Below are 18,184 nucleotides of genomic sequence, written 5' to 3'. Positions count from 1 at the left end.
ATATTGCATGTGTTTTTTTTTTATTTTTTTTTATGTTTTAATGCTTTTGTTTTACTACTAAATTATGTAGACAAGTTTAAATACACAGGAACCTGCCATCTGCTGCGCATCGCATAAGATAAATGACTTTGCAGCAGAACTTCCATTTCAGCTACTTTTAAAAAGATTGCATCTCAGCAGCATTCCTCCTCAGTGCTGCAGTGTCCTTATTATTATTATTATTATTATTATTATTATTATTATTATTATTATTATTATTATTATTATTGATGATGACTTCATGGAATTCAAAGGCAGGCTAAATTCTTATTCTTCAGAATGATTTTAATTGATTCTTTGATGGTTATTGATTTATCTCTTGTATCTTCTTTACCTCACAGCCATTTTTATGTAATTGTTATCAGATACTATCAGGTGCTTTGGAACAGATAGATAGTAGAGAGACCCATGGATCAACCCTGTGACCTATTACCCTTGATGGTGGGTAGCCCCCTGCTATTCCTGCTCCTAGAGCCAAAAGGGGGTGCGTGGGTGCCAGTAATTTCAGAAGAGATCTCTCGAAGCTTGTGCTCAGTTTTACACATAAGTGACAGGACTGTGTCTTGATAAATGCTTTATGCCGGCTTTTTCTGTGTCTTCTTTTAAGTTGACAGTCTAATTCGAAGAGTTTATTACAGTCTGAAATACTGGAAAGGAGAGAATGTAAACGAGCTACTCCTAACATATATATTCTATTCTTGTCCCTAATTCTGTATTATTTTTTCAGTTCATCCATTCACAGGTGTACTTTGAACTGTTTAAATTTTCACATTCGTAGCACATGCAGCTGGTTCAGTGAACCATAAAACACATGTCAGGCGAGTGAAGAAGGCTGACAGCTCGATGAGTTTTTGTTTTTTCCCTTAAGTTATGCAGAAGTTTTAAATGTGTGGGTTTTACTGTTCTTTAAAAAACACAGACAAGGAGACATCACTCAGGGCATATGCAACAAAGCTGTATGTTGTAAATTAGTTTCTGTACATTGTAGCCAGTTGTTTAGTTTTTCCTATATTTTTACACTCCAGGCCAGATTAAATTAAAACTTTTACCAATCTCAAACGATATGTTTACTTTGAGGCTTTTTCTTTTTTCCCAGTGTTTCTTGTTTGGTCTGTATAATGCATCTTCTCCATCTAATGAACATAATGGATTTTTTTGTTGCACAGCTGTGGTTCCTTCCCCCAAATACTTGCTCAGTTCAGTTTAGTATTGCCACAAGAAGTTTATGGCAGCAATGAAGGAATTTAATTACCTGGATTAGAACTGGCAAGATTCAGGTTTGTTACAGTAGAGTCACAAGGGAGCCCTCATTGAATTTATTTAGATCTTATTAGGAGTCTGTCAATATTTCAAAAAATGCCTGACTACACTGTAAACAACTGCTGTAAATTCACCTGTATATAGTCATATTCTTTACAGTGAAATACTGCACCACTTAAGAAATTGTACATTTTACAGTGATATAAGAACAAGAAAGATTCGTTTGTGGTTTTTTAGAACAGTTTTTCTTTTGATTTATGCTAGTCTGGAAAACTGCACTGGTTACATGCTGCTAATGTATATGATGTACAAAACAATTGTATAATTTGGAGTCATTGTTAAATGACCTTGTTTGCGTATACAGGAATTAAGTAGCTATGGGTGTTTCTAATCAGAACTTACTTCATAAAAAGTGGTTTGTATTTTGTTTTGCTTTGTGGTTTGGTAGACATATTTTATTGAGAGTTAATCAAATTTAGAGCCTGAATACACACAATGGAATGAAAATTCAGGCAGACTGCAAGAAGACAAATACTTTTCATTTAATTTAATGTATGTATTTATTTATTATTAATTTAAATGTTATTATATTCACTGATTAGCTTTTTTTTTGCGTCCACATTTCTTATTAAAATAATGCCAAATTTAGCATAATCTGAACACAGAAACCTACCATTAGCAGAGCAGGGGCCCCAGATATCAAAATATATCAAGAGACCCAAGAAGATACACACTGTAGAATTTCACCTCTGAGTCTTTCCAAACCTCTGTGCTGTCGCGCCGTATGGGACCAGTTCCACCAATTGATTTCCCTTCATTCCCCGTTTGATTATGCCACTTGAATTACCCATTGAGATGTATCTATTCTCCAGACCTCTGCCCTTGCTTCTTCTATGCAGAATAATAAAGACTCTGCATAATCACTCCTGATATGTATCAATGACTTACATGCAATGCTTTTGAGCACCTGCTCCAAATTCATTGCACATGTCAATCAAGTCTTGAAATTAACTTTATCCACAGAACCACAGAAAGGAAAATGCGTAAAAACCCTTCAGGGTTCAAAATTAGTAACAAAGAAACTTGATGAATAAGTCCTCTCCTGATATTTATATGTCAATACTGGTTAAAGAACTGGTTCCTTTTTTAATTTGGTAATCCCTGTGCATGGGGGTTGGGGACACCTCATCAATCCTTGCAGAAAGGATGTATCGCTGAATTGCTAAAGTACTGTAAATGTGATGTTAACTAAGCACAGACTAGATTTTCGTCCTCATCTTTAATTAATGCCTGCACTGTCTCCTCTGTGAAGGTGACCCATCTGCCTTGTGTCCTTGCAAGCCTTGATGTGGAGTTGTGGGCAGGGAGGTGACGGTCTGAAATCTCTGTGCATTGATCTGCAGGCTCGGGGACAGTGATGGCTGCGGCTCCTGTGGGTTTCCAGGGACTTGGCGGTACAATGGCCGAGGGCAGAGTGGACCGCATGAGGGAGTGAGTACAGTACTGCACAGCACCAACGTCACGAATGTCTCGCTCCGGTGTGGCTGCTGCAAAGGAGAGAATAACCTAGTTGCTGATCAAACCCTCTTTATTAATATTATTATAACTATTATAAGTTTTACAAAACTGATAAAAAACACCTGATTAACATTTCTGAGGTTATTGAGCTGCATATTCTGTGAGGGTGTCTTTTAATAGAAAGACCGCCTTTTGTTCAATGCTAAACGAGGTGAATGAGGAAAGTGTTAACAAAGAGAGCCAAAAGTGCCAACATGAGTGATCATTCTTCAGGCTCCAAGTACAAAAGGCCTGGTCTGAAGGGACTCTCCTCTTTGGATGAGAGAGCATTAAAGTCTGTAAGCTCATTCAATTAAGAGTCCTTGATCTTTTTAGTCAAACTTGTTACAGTAATCTTTTCCATAGTGCTGAACTGCTGAGTATTGATAATAGGTTCCTTTATCCAATGAGGTCCATGTCTGGTCCACTAATCTAATTTCATACCGGAATCAAACTTGAACAAATTGAACTATATATCTTAAGAGCTGTTTTGTAAAGTCTGAAGATGTTTCTCAAACTTTAGAGTTGCCGCCGTGAGCTTCATGTGTTGGTTTCAAGTTTAGGATGGGACCTTCAAAGAAGACCAAGGTAGCTTGTCTCTGTGTGCAACATCTTATGAATTATGACTTAACTGAGGATGCCATTTTCTGTGATTTTTTTTTTTTTTTTTTTTTTATTCTGTTGAACCATTAAGATGGGGTTTACTGTCTGTACTTGACAGATTGACAGTTGGACAGGGTGTATAATAAACCCACAGGATTACATCTCCTGAGCAATAGTTCAATGGCCTCATCGAGCACCAACACTTTTAGTTTTCTTTGGTTTATTCCCTTGGAGACCTCGAGACAACAGGCAGCTTACCGAGAGTGATGGGCAGAATGAGTGGGATCGAGTAACCTAGGAGAATATGGGCAGCCCTGCCAGTCAGGAAACCCCCCCCACCCGTTCCTTTTCCAATCCCTGAACGCAGGGGGAATGTCAATCTATCGGACAGACTTGAGTGCTTTGGAGTGGCCCAAGGACTGCCTTTGATTCCCAGACAACAGTATTCCTAATGAACTCTATTATGATTGGCAGAAAGTTTGCACCACATGTGAAGGCAAACAAGACACTTTTCTCTCAGCCATTTGCATCAAGTTCTCCTTCTCAAAAATAAGTTTTGAGTTTTGTGCTTGATTTTTCTTTTCTTTTTTTTTAATAATCAAGTCTTATTAGCACTGTCTGCAGATTTCCTGGCTGCCAGGAGTGAAGGCATGCTGTCAGGCTGCATAATGCTCTTCTGTTGTTGTTATTTATAATCAAACAGCTCTCTTCCACCGCATCTTGACAGCTGTAATGTGTTAAGGTCACACAGCACGGGGAAATGCACAATGTTTTCAAGGCAGCATACCATGTATGTTTGTTGATCCATCTATCTGTTTTAATGCAATATATTTTTTTAGGGTATTAGTGTAATAGCCAACACACAGCAGCAACTATTATACAAACCTCTCAAATTTGTACCTAAACTATAAAAAACCCTCCATAATTTGTATATATTAAGTTACAAAATACAATGTTTTATGATTGCCAGGCAAGTGGATCTCTTCAAAGATAATGAAGAAAGCCCTTTTACACACACATTGGTCTGATGGCTTTACACTCCATGGGAAGAGTGATGCAGTTCAGGAAAGGAAAGATTCACCTCATATATCTTATATATTCAATTGTTAGGATAGTCCTTCAGCTTAAACAAGTTCACTGCCCTCACAAACACTCAACCACCTGGGTATCCTGCTGTAAATCACAGTATTTCCACACCATTCAAGGGGAAATGTGGCGACCACAGCCTCAAAACAACATGGACCATGTGACCCATCTGTAACTTGAACTAAACTTTTTAACACAAAGTCATCAAGAATTGTTATTGATTGACTCCGGCTTTCCCACAAAGCCATGTAGATTTACATTATTGATTAGGCCTGGTTTGATAACCAAGGGTCTAGGATTGTATTTATTTAGTTATTTAGTTATTTATGAGAAGTTGTCCATAAGACCTTTGTATTATTAATGCACGTTTCAGCGACAGAACCATGGCCCTTGACTGAATTGGAATAGATGGTAACAATGAATATTAAGGGACCGATTTCAAAGCTCCTTAATTAAATAATTTAGATCCACAGCTCACCACTGCTGTCTAAGCAGCTGTTGTTAGTTTGACCACATTTCAGATTGGCTTCCTGAAACATGGTGTATTGAAGTTTTAGACTTTAAAATACTGGATTGATCAAGGGGAGGATAAATAATATATTATTATTAATAATTATAATAATAATTATAAACCATATATTATTATTAATAATTATAATAATAATAATTAATTAATATTATGTTGCCTTGTTAAAATTAAGCTCAAGAGATGGACTAACTTGATCTTGATTTTGCCCTTGGAGTCTTGGCTTTGCATAATTTGCCATTACATTTCAGAAACAGAGTTAAAGGTTTAGCTGTGCTTGCAAGGATATGGTTTTCACCAGTAGTGTGCATACTGCATATCTATACATACACAAAGAGAGAGAGTAAGAGATAGATTGTGGGTGACAGTTAATCAGCTGGTCCCTGCATCCTCTTCCTGCAAACTTAGATTTCAGGAAAATTACTTTAATTGCAGTATGTTGAGATTCTCCATGTGTGAGGACAGAGAAAGTCTTCTCACACGATGGAACAAATCCCTTTCAGAAGAGGCATCTCTGCGTTTTATTGATGGGTGATTCATGTGGCGCTGACCTGAGTAAACCGCCGCTTTCTGACAAAGCCAGGCACCGTGCTGGGCTTTAGGCTGGCATTTTAATAAGAAAAGTGCACTTCTTACAGAAAATAAAATATAACCTGTCAGATCTCCTAGAGTTAACATTTGAGAATAAAAGAATAAAACGAGGAACGATTTATAATAGCTGCCTTTGTGCAACTTATTGTGAGACTTTTGATTTGCAGAAATGGTTTTTGGTAAAGAGCTCTATGGAATTTGTTTTTACACAGCAGAGATGCACCCTGGGAGTGTCTTATAAGCTTTTTGGTTAGCAAGAATTACCATTATTGTAATAATTATCATGAAGCCAGGTCCAGTGTTTTAACTTTCAAAACAAACACAAACATTTGAACCAAGATATAGTAAGCAGAGTTCATAGAACTGTAATATGAAAATAATCATTTTGGCAGACTATAAAAGGCCAGCAGATATCATTTAATCAATTGAGATATTTATGAGAGGCTCTTACAGCAGCTCATAGTACCATAAATATCATATGAAATTCTCAATTAGTATAAATTAGTTCCTGACTGCTCTTTCACAGAGAACACCATCGGAAAGGGCCATAAACAGAGTGATGATACTGCAGAGCATCAAAAAAGGTCAGTGGGAGAAAAATCAAGTATCGTAATTGTCAATTGTGAAGCATTCAAAATTCATACAGTGCTTGGGAAATCAAATGCATTTACATAAATATTTAGAAGTGAAAACTGCAAAACCTAAAATCCACATTTGTTGAAAACATCAGCAAAGCAGTTTAATTACAACAAATAAGCAGATTCATTGAAACATCTTCAGTTTAGATTTGCATGGTGAGAATAATAGTAATTGGCAGTGCTTCACTGTGAATTATCAGTGTCCCTTGGGAATACTTCCCTGGCCACAGGTGCAGTGATCAACAGAACAAAACGAATATACAATCTAAATACATACTATTTTCTTTCAGTTATGTGTTTGTTTTTGCCAAGGTAACTCAATAGACAATGTGTATGGACTTTGTGCTCATGCTCGTGCTGCTTCTGAGAGGTTTGAACAGTGATGCTGAATAAGTGTCCCCTTTAAACTTGTGACAGCTGGAGCTGTCAATGACAAGGTGCTTAAGTACATCCTCAAAGGCTGCCTATCTGATCAGAAAGCTCTCCTTCAATCTCAAACTGGTCTGATCTCTGCACGAGTCGGGCTGTGTGTAGAATGAACAAGGTGCAGGACTGAATATGGCGCTTGCCGTTAAACAGCAACCCAGATGTTGACGATTACTTCTGTGCCTATTTAGAAATGTATCTAAAACAGAAGAGCATACATAGCTAATGCATATGCTTTTGGTTGCTGACACAGAAAGCTCAAGGGGGCAGTAAAGCTGAACAATGCATTTAATAACATGTTACTTTGGTCCCTAAACTCCTGTATGAAAGACAACCCAATCTGAAGTTCAAGTAGGTATATAACTTTTGGAAATGTTGTGCATTATTCACATGAGATTTTCTGTTTTTACTGGATATTATCTATTGTTCAAAAGGGATACTATTTCCCACATTGTTTTAGAATGTTATATTGTATTTAACTTCTCTGTAGAGATTTTCTAATTCATCAGTACATAAGTGTGTTGGCAGCACAGTTAGATCCAATGCCTGTATTTAGGATACAGAAATCAAAATGTGGCTAAACACACACACGCAAGCACACACAACTGCTATACAATGCTGTTTATCTTTTGTCCTTTTGTATTTACAAGGTGAGCACAGAATTGTCAGAGAAAGCTCAGAGACTCCTACTTACTTTCCAATGGTATTGTAATTTAAGAAAACTTCATTAAATTGGTTAGGTTTATATGTATTATGTAAAAAGTGTTATTTAACTTGTTCATTCGAAGTAAAAGGAGAAATCCATAATATTAAGGATTAGTTGTGGTTGCTTGATACACAATTTTCTGAACCTACCTTCATTTCAAGTGACTATACATTATTAAATATGTAATTAAAGTGGGGACTATCTGTCTTAGTCAGGGAAATCAATCATTGGGCTGTTTCCCTAGTTTCCCTGCTCATGTCCTGAAGAATTTTATCAACTGGAATTGCATTCTGACCCCCACATATAACTGAATATTAACCTAGTAAATGTAAAACTAGGAATTTGCCTTTTCCTTATTTGCAGTTAATTGCAAAAGCCAATCCATGCAATTATTATGATGTTTCTTTAATTATGATTTGTATTATTGTTCATATTATTATTTAGCTTATTGGGAAGTGTAGGTTTTATTTATGCATTCTTATTTAAGCATGTCATTCATCTTAATTTTTCCATTTAGACTGTGCACGTGCATGTCTCTTTTCTGTATATACAGAATAAATATTCTGCCCTCTCCAGGGCTTAATTATTTACTTACGAATTTATTCACTTATTTAAGAAACAATTAATTAACAACTAGGTGATTACTCATTCTGACACATAATAAATAAATGTAATTTCCTTATTTAATGAATTGCAATTATGCAAGATGAGTGCTTTTGTTTTATTACAGAAGATGATTGGGGAGGGTTCAGATGTTTTATCAGGTCTACTGTTGGGAGGGACAATGAAAATGGTTAATAAACTAGAAAAATATTAAATGGAAGCAAATAAAGCACCTGAAGAATGGTATGGAAATCTCTGAATGCACAAATAACATTCAGTACAAATCCCCAATCAACAAGTACACATGTGTGCTGTTATGCTTTTAAATGAGGAGTGTATTGTACAAGTAGTAAGGTAGCTAGAACACACAATGAAACTCCTAGGATCCAGTGACTTTTTGAGGCTTATTGATCACAAGACATCTCTCCACGCTAATTTAGATGCAGTGTGAACTGGGTCACTTTCTAATGTTATGTAGTGTCTGTGATTTGACAGAGTATAAAGTAGGCTTCAAAGCAATGGACTCTGTTGCCAAAGAGGTATAGTGGCACAGTAAAAAGTCACAAAAAACTGAAAGTGCTTCAACTCATAGTCAAGCTATTGCTTTAATACCAGTCTGTCTGCCATCCTTAATTAGTGTCTTGGTGACTGCATATTGATCATAGGCGCAGTGATGTTTTAATAGTTTCCCTCAGAGCTAGGATCTTTTATCCCTTTCTTTATTTAATATCACATTAATATTTATTCTGTTTACCACCATGGCAGGGATTGCCTGGCATCTGTTGATTGATTAGTAGAGTCAAGAGAGAACAGGAAAAATAAAGCAGTGACTTTCTTGTACAGTAGTTTCATAGGTATTGTGCAGTCATAGGTAATGTGATGGATACTCTCCCCAAAGATTTAGGAGCTGCCTCTATTGCAAGGTATTCATATTTCATCCCCAGTTTTGTGACTATTCCATGTTTTCAATACAATTCACTTTCATAGATGAAAAATGAAAATCATTTTGGGAAAAGATTGGTGACCATTCATGAAAATGAGCCAGCTATTTCACCTTGCTATAGAGGCTTTCCCTTATGTGCTCACCTCAAGAAGACAGTTCATGATTTTATCTGTTTTCTTCTCTTCATTAACTGAAGGTCTCTGAGGAAGCAATGTCTGCCTGATCAGCTGTAACATTATTGTATAAGCTTTCTACCTGGTATTGCAATATAAACCCCATAAACAAATCATGTATTTTATCAGTTTGATGTGTAACTCACTTACTTCAAAATTACTTTTGTAATTAACTGATTATACAGACATCAATAACTGATGACATAGTTATACATGCTTTATAACATGAGAACAATTGTCTTGTTTACCAGATTTTTTTATCAGTTAGGGTGTAACAATATATTGTCAGTCTTGCATAAATATCTTGAGCTCTTTCAGTATGGGGTGTAAACGGCTAAACTCTTTTGAATTACTGCCATTTTACATCCCTCAATCATACACTGAGAGCATTAGTTGTTGATCATTGTCTCATTATTTCCCAAGCAAAAAGATACTAGATACTAGATGCATAATACTTGTTGTTTTTATTCTTATTATAATTATATTGTTTTACAGTTTATTATATTATTATATTAAATTATCACCTTTTGGTGTATGCACATGCATATGTATTTTATCTAGAAAAGAACATGTTTTATTAGTATTATTATTTTTATTTTTATTTCTTGGCAGACGCCCTTATCCAGGGCGACTTACAACATAAGTGCAATACAAAGTGCAAGAATACAGTTAAGTACAAGGCATCAAACATTACAAGTTTATGATATGTTAAACCTACAGGAAATGTAACAAAAGGTTGATGAACAATGTTCTAAATGGAGGCTATATCGAAGATCTTTAAGGATGACAATGCAAGATAAATTTGTATCAGGAAATTGTAATTTGAATATATATTGAAAAATAAGCCAAATCCAAATTTCTCAATTTTACACGTACAGCATTTCTATAAGGATATTCATATTTGGAAATGATATACCTGGCCTATTCATAAAATGGATGCTGAGTTTATCTGAACTCGATTACTTGTCTGTAATCTTTAGCAATTGATGTTGAGCCGGGTAGCAGTAGTGTAGATGGCTCTCTAGGTTCATTGAGTACGGAGCGAGGATGATGGGATAGATCTGCGTGGCTGGGGGCAAGAACAGCTGATCGAAGGTAGTGCTATTTTAAGACAGGATGGTTAAATAATCTGAAAAGGTGAGAAGCTGCATCTCTTAAGCTGTTTACGGATTCCACTCGTGTCTTAAACTCAGCAGACTCGCATTTCAAATCCAGGGAAGAAGAAAGAAACAGCAATTACCCCATGCTAAACTGGGCATAGACTTGTCCAAGAATCAATTTAATTTCAAACCGCATTTTCTTGACATCCTGGAAAGGGAGAGGGATGCCAAGAGGTTATAATTGACAATGACACCTCTATATGATTATATAAATTATTATACACCCTGTTAAACGGTACGTCAGTATTGCTCACTATTCAGGTTAGCCTAAAGGCAAGAAAGGTCACTTACTACACTGGAGCCTATTGAACAGCCTTGCAATTATATTAACCGGTTACACTGCCTTTAAGTAAAATATAGCCAAAAACTGCTAAAAAAACAAGTGTTCATTTCAAGCAGAGGATTACCACAAATTTAAAAAAATGTGTTTAATTCAAGAATAAAATAAACACCCATAAACTTCTTGTATCTTTTGTTCTATTAGTGAATTCATGAAATAACTGATGAGATTGATGCCTGAAAAGTTGAACACCATTAAAACCTAGGATCCAAAACAATTCAATTTCCAAAGTTCTAGACAACTAACCCCCTTCCCCTCTGTGATTATTTTCTAGAAACGTCCTAGCCTATTTAATACCAGTGTACCTTGCCCCCTGGCTAGTAAAATTCATCCTACTTCAAACAGACATTGAAGGCCCAACTATCTGTCAAAGTTCTTTTCACAAAAACTCAACAAACAAATGAAAAGCACATTCTATCATATATATTGAAGCTTTCACAGGTTTTCAAGATTAATTTTCCTTTTAGCTGTCAATCAGTTAAAAAAAAAATATTGGTTTATAGAAGATACCAGGAACTACTCAGCACTGAAGCAAATGCTCAGCAGTCATTTGCAAGAAGACGGACAGGCTGTCAGGCAGGACATCATATTCAATGACTTGCAGTAAGACAGCAGTTGGGGAGCAAAACATTTATGAGATTACTAACAAAGTGCAAAGGATGATCTGGTGCACTTGTGTTTTAGCCCCTTTGCAGCCTCTTTCATGGGCAGTAAGTCCTTCATGCTTCATCTTACCTGCCTGCTTCCTTAGGTAATTTACAAATTACTTGCATGGAGTCCCTCCATTCTTCATACTGGTAAAGCAGCTGCTGTAATTATAGGAAGTTTCTCAAGCCAGTTATAAAGTTTCTTCATTCTGTATATAAGCAAACTGAAAACAGGATGTAAAAGGTATAGTGGCACAGTTTCTACATTTTATGTAAGTTTTGACAAAATATTGAGGTCCAACTTGTGTCGAACAAAGTACAATTTTTTATTGTGATACAAAACTTTGCTTGACTCTGTGCTGAAAAAAATGTTTAATCTTTAAAATTTGTTGAAATGTTTCCTCTTGGATTAAAATGAAGAAATTGCTGGTGAGATAAGAACAGGTATTATCTGGATTGTCAGGTGCTATCTCCCAGTGTGAAGCTGTGCAGATTATCCATTTTTCAGATGGATGTCAATGTCCTGTCTGATGCTCTGTTAGCTGCAAAGCCCAGCGCTAATGGTGAATGATTTTTCCAAGCGGGGTGATAGATCTGTTCATAGATCCCTGTATATATTGGTCTTGAACTTTAATACTTTCCAGAATGTTCTGAACCAAAACTAAACTTAACGAAAATACCGGGTTTTCACTCGTGGTGACTCAGTGACAGAATCACATCAGTGACAGATCCACAAAACTTTTTTTTATCTTTTAGGATGTTGGGCTTTACCCTCTGTTCGGTTAGATGCTATACATACTCAGTGTAATAATACATTATTATTATTTTTTAAATGGAATATGAGACACTTTGCAATCAAGGTACAGTAGAAGCCACACATCTCGCTCACTGTTTGTCTTTACTATCCCAGGCACAAACACTGTATTTTCTGTAAGTCTGTAAGTCCCTTATTGGTATTTAGATTCTCACTGAACATTGTGATATTAAAATCATCAATAATGACACTACTCATAATGGCACTACTCATGTACATACTAATGTCACACCCATGCAGGAATTGCGAGATTCCTATTTTCAGAATCAGAATATTTCAGAATATTTTTTTTATATATAAAATTAAGAAGTTTTATCCTCCTTGGGTATTTTCTCCATCAGGAACTTAATTCAAATGCATTCATCCAAAACTGAGTGGAAATAACCAATCACTTACAGGAAAACACATGCCACCCATAATCTGCATGATAGAGACAGCTAACTGAGACCTGCTGGTACAGTTAATAGAATTCCTTCAGTGAATACCAATTGCATAGAAGACCCAGAAGGTGCTCCTTTCTATTTCCTCACATCCGCTCATTCAAGTGTGGAGTCGTCTCGCCCGTCAGGAAATCTTGTCAATTTCACTGTGATGCATAATAATAACCAGTGTCTTAACCTTTCAATCCAATAAGAAACACCTTATGGAAAGTATTTTCTTCTGTCAAAAAGTAGAAGAGACCCATGAATATTTATTTTTTCGTTCTTCTTCGTCTAACCTCCAGGTTCATTCTGGCTGTTGGTCATATACACTACTGGTCAAAGGTTTTAGAACACCTCCATTTTTCCAGTTTTTATTGAAATGTACGCAGTTTAATGTCTCAATGTATTCTGAAATTAAATCATAGAACAAATAAACATGTGGAGATTAAAAAAAAATCATGGAATAATTTTGTTTAACAAAATTTAACCCCTTAAACTGACAAACCCCTCTGGTCCCTTAAAAGGGCACCAAATCCGTGTGCTTCTTTTAATCCCATGTGTACTCTTCACTGTTGTGTTGTTTGCCAAATGTTTGGTATCCCATGAAAGCTGAGACTCTCAGGTTTCTATTGATGTTAAGCATTATCTGATGTGAAACATTCTGAAATGGGGGGGTGGGGGGATACTTGGTGTGAGTAGGAATACAACATTTCAGAGAGCCCGTAGAGAGCTCAAAATGTCAAGATGGAAAACTGTTTACAGTGTACTAATACAGAATGATTTTACATAACTGGATCTGAACTTCTTTGTGTTTGATAGAACATCACATTATCAAATTAATCATTAGGTTGTTCTGAACTACGAAAGCCTGTGTGATCTGTGACCGTCTGAATGGGACCCCGACCCTGGAGCAGACTGCGTGTTTACCCCCCAGGCTCTGAATGACAGCGGGCGACGCGGAAACTGTAAATCTGATGTATTAGAGAATAAAATGCACTGGTAGTCAAGAGAATAAGCTTTCAAATGATGTGCGCATTGTAGGTATACAGTGTAACTTCTATGCACAGGAGCTCCGCGTAACACTGCCAAATTAATACTTAAGAGGGTGTAGTAACACAGTATAACCTAAACTTTTTTTTAACCTCTGGCAGTTTACTGCTTACCATTTCAGGTTATTCACTGGACTTGAACTGCTTAAATTTCAATAAAATCTGGAAAAATTGGGGTGTAGAACCAACAGAAAACAATGCTAGAAAAACAAACAGAATAGTCCACAAATGATTTTACCATCATAACTGCAGTAGTGGCTTGGGTTGCCAAGCGTATATTAATTAGATGGGCCTGCTAGTCATTGTGAGAAGAAAATAAATAATTTATTTTCTGTGTCTTCAAACAGCTGAACAATTGATATGATAAATACAAATCAGCTACTAGGAGAAATATATCTAATGTTCTGGTAAATAAAATGAATACATGAGTGAGCAAATTAATGGATGATTGAATGAAAAAACAAAGAAACAATCTTTCAATGGAAAATCTAAGTTCTTGCTCCAGCTGGAGAGACAGTTGTTGCTATTCCTCGGGCTGACCCAACTCAGCCATTAAAGTCAATATTTGCTGGAGCCAGCTTTTAGTATCAAACCCAGAGGACACAGCTGACTCGAGCCAAAACAAAAATATTGAAGCTCTCACACCTGACCTCCAGTCAAACTTTAGATATTTGAGCTAATGGATAAAATGATCCAGTGCAATGCTTTCTCTCCTTTCTTGTGAAGCTGAAATGCCTCACAAATCGAATTCTCGTCTCCTCACATGACCGAATGTCTACTACTGTGGAAAGGTGTAATTTTATTTTATGGTAACTAGACTGAAATTGGACATTCATCAAAAAAATTAAATAATAAAAGGACAACATGTATTCACTTTTCCGTTGCCTATTGTAAAAATAATATTTTTACTGGTACCACTCAATTTAATTGGTCACATGTTGATGTTGTCATAATCTTCACACGCTGCATCCCAGTCTCATTCTCTTATTCAGGGAGAAGGCTTGTATACTATGAGATTCAGACCTTAATTTTAAACTGTTCCATTGGCATTCCTCCTAAGAGCTTTTGCTTATATTATTATTATTATTATTATTATTATTTGGTTGTGTTTTAAGAAATTCTGTATTTAACATGCATAGTACTGGCAGAGGAATGGAGACAAATAGAGCACATACATATTCATCCATCCATATTACATTATTCGCTGTACAGTGTTGTAGTACCGCCTCATTCTGTTGCCATCAAACTTGACATTGATATTCCCTAAGCCACCTGCTTTTCTAGGTCTTTTGGGCTGTGGTTACTGACCTACTTTTCCCCCCACTGTTCTGGCACATGACAGCAGTGTCTCGGAAGCGGGTTTAAGAATTATGAAGGTTGCATAGGAACCCATGCTACGAGTTCGCTCCACTAGCTGTGAGTGTAGACTACAGTCTCATGGCCCTGACACCTGCAAAAGGTCATGTAAATGACTACAGACAGGCTATCAATCAGCATACCTGAAGAAAGTATCTGTTTCCTTTATATACGGAGTTCTGTGAACCCGTTTGATTTAGCTTTTTATGCTGTTTGTGTTGTAAATGCTGTATGAAGTGCTGTCTTCCTTATTTTGTATTCTAGGTTGTGGCATGTGTTAAATTTATGTAGCAGAATGATTCAACTTTTTAAAAAGTAAACAGTTGTGAGACCTTAGATGAATCTCTCTATGTCCCATTTCTGCATATTGGTGAAGTGAATAATGCACGCAGATAAAAGCAGTCTCCTACTCCCTCCTACCACAGCTGTTAACCAGTTTCCCTGTATTAAATCTATCATGATAAAAGTGCCGTTTACCTTTTCACAGGTCCTGCAGGTCGACACATTTTCAGAGTGTGCCGAGCTTCTGTGTAGTTTTGTAACAAAATTAAAGAAACATTACATACAAAACAAAACAAACACTAATTAATAATAATAAAACACCTGACCAAATCATTTTAAATCTGTTTTCTGCTCTTTAATCTTTGATTATATGAATAGGAGTTTTGATACAAGAGCAGAAGTACTGAAACATTTGCAAAAGTGAAACACAAGCAATGCGTGAAAAGCATCAGCAATGAGACACTGTCATCAGAGGCTTTTTGGACATATAGGGTTTCAAACAAAATGAGACACCGTGATATAGCTATCTAGTGGCTTCAAAAGACTTTGGTGACAGATGTCTCAGTGTGACTGTACCTTTTTTTTTCCTTTCTTTATACGATAGAGGTTTAGACCCTGATTTTGCATTACAAAATCAATTGTCCCACATGTGATATATCACCTGATGTTCTCTCCCGAGGAGGCAATTGCTGAGATTTCCTGCACCTGCTGTTCTGTTTGCGTTGTCTGTGCGGTGTTTACTGTTATAAAGCTGGAGTGTCTTGGTTTCCAGCGATTCATTGCGGTTTGTGTGAATACTGCTCCTGCTGAGAGACTGGGGAGCTGGACTGCTACCAGGGCCCTGCTGAGCACACACAAACAAGGCCAAGCACAGACCACAGTCTTTGGTGGGCTCCATAAGTGCTGATTAAATCTTCATGCTGTGTGACCTGTGGTGTTTGAACTTAACGGACTTGAACATTAGTATTCATCTGCTTCCTCTACACGGAAAATTGCTTATGATCATAGGGATTAAATGTTTTTCTCTCTTTTTGTATATATGTTGTTGTTGCTTTTTGTTTGTACAAAACGGACAAAAAATGAATTGAACTTAAAATTGCCATCCTAACAGTTGTGTACACAGAAACTGCATTTCAACTGACTTAAAGGTTTAAAGACAGCCTACCTGGTGACTTGCAGTGTATTTTCAGGAAATGGGTAATTCAGTCAAATGCTAAATTAGAAAGATATATCAGTGCAGCAATAAGAGATGTGTCCCAGCTAGAAACAAAAAGTCAAGGTTAAATGTTCCTTCATTCAGTTTTGTTTTCTTTTTCTAAGGTCAATTACCGAGAAACTGGGAGCTGAGGTTTTTCAGAAAGTGTATGATTACCTGAAGAAGGCAAGAGCAAACCACATGCGGGAAGCTGAGATCAAGGATTTCTTGGGCAAGCTTGTGGACAAACCAAGTGACTGCTTTGAAGTGGACCAGCTTCTTTACTTTGAAGAACAACTACTGATGTCAAAGGGAGGCAAAGCATGGCAGTAATGTACCTGACAAACCCCAAGAGGGATCCTGAACTGCAACTGAGAAAAGTATAAAGAAAATGTACGATCAATATATTTCACACCGGGCAAAGACATTCTTGTCCTATCTCTAAGGAACATTCCTAAAAAATAAAAGATGGAGGTATGTTTTATGCTTTCCCAAAATAGGGATACTAGACAATGAGCTAATTACATAAAGAGAGGATGCTCTTTAGTTGTTAAACATGGATTTCTAAGAATGCCATCTTCAGCTGTGGAATCTGAATGACATGCTAATATTTAGTCTTCTAGATAATATGCAAACCAGGGAGACATACATGCATATAATATCTTGTAAGCTGTATATTTGTATTCTTTCTCTTTGTTTTTTGTATCTGTTTTGTAAATGATACTCCCTGAACATGTAGCTCAAATATCGCAGACAAACCCATGGCGTGGGAAGGGGGGTGCTGAGTGACCTGCAGCACCCCCTGCTGGTGAATAACGAAGTGATGAGAATCGCAATATTTACGATTTTTATAAATACACTGCTAACCCTGCGACTAGTGGAATTGGTTGAAATAACCGGGAAAATCAGCAGAATAATAGTGTATAGTGATTTGATGAGGAAAGACAAAACGACAGATTAACAACAGCCAATCAGCGCCGTGGTTGCTGAAGCGCAAGCGCAAAGCTGCCGCTCACATACAAGTGGCATTGGGAAATAGGCGGAAACGAAAACCCGACTTTTCCCCCTAACAATTCAACTAAAAAGACAATAAACAGACTGTGAGGAGAGCATCACCAACACCGATAACAATAAAAAACAACCGCAGAAGCAAATGCCGAGCCGGCGGAAGCAGAGAGCAGTACAGTCGCAGGTAAGACGTGTTGTTGTTGTTTTCCCAACAGTGTTTTTAATGCACCCTGCTGTGTGAAGCTGGTAAGATAGACAGGGTCAGCCATGTCCATAAGATAATAGCCATCTTTAGTCTGTTTGCAGGCAAGCTATTCAGTTACAGTTTGTGCAGATGGACAGTTCGGATTGGCTGTAATGTAGTGTGTTAAAAGGGCTTGTGCCCCAAACACACATCCTGTGCCTATGGACATACATAATTCAAATAAAGAAGTGGGATCTGTCTTGTATAGTGTATGTGATATTAAAATGATCTTGGACTTTCTTTCATTGTGTCCAGTCACTTATTTAAATCCTCTAGTAGTCTGTACATGTTCATCTTGATGTCTGAAACTTGACTTTGATCTTTCAGAGCCATGCGATGTTTGCATAGTGGCAACCATAGTTGTAGTTGAATAGTAAGGCTTATGTTCAGTTTATAATGCACACAGAGAAAATCTGAGCAACTGGCATTAAGTGTGCAGCTGCATTGATAAGAAAAACAAGAAGAGGTATGGGAAATTGAAACACTTCCTCTGTACTGCAATTATAAGAGTCAAAC

The 18,184-nt window shown here is 36.8% G+C and overlaps 1 protein-coding gene across 1 annotated transcript in view; it reads left to right on the top strand.

Annotated features, from left to right (window-relative positions):
- Positions 1 to 17,908, top strand: part of nek11 (NIMA-related kinase 11) — a 67,976-nt gene extending 50,068 nt beyond the window's left edge. Inside the window, exons 15-16 of the mRNA XM_066690411.1 lie at positions 2,703 to 2,790; positions 16,542 to 17,908. Of these exons, the coding sequence (XP_066546508.1) occupies positions 2,703 to 2,790; positions 16,542 to 16,749 (296 nt within the window). The 3' untranslated portion in view covers positions 16,750 to 17,908. The remainder of the gene's footprint in view (positions 1 to 2,702; positions 2,791 to 16,541) is intronic.
- Positions 17,909 to 18,184: the final 276 nt, after the last annotated feature.

The sequence above is a fragment of the Amia ocellicauda genome, chromosome 18 (genome assembly GCF_036373705.1).
Source record: "Amia ocellicauda isolate fAmiCal2 chromosome 18, fAmiCal2.hap1, whole genome shotgun sequence".
Taxonomy (NCBI): domain Eukaryota; kingdom Metazoa; phylum Chordata; class Actinopteri; order Amiiformes; family Amiidae; genus Amia; species Amia ocellicauda.
Note: the sequence above shows the minus strand (reverse complement) of the source record. Positions and strands in the feature narration are given on the sequence as shown.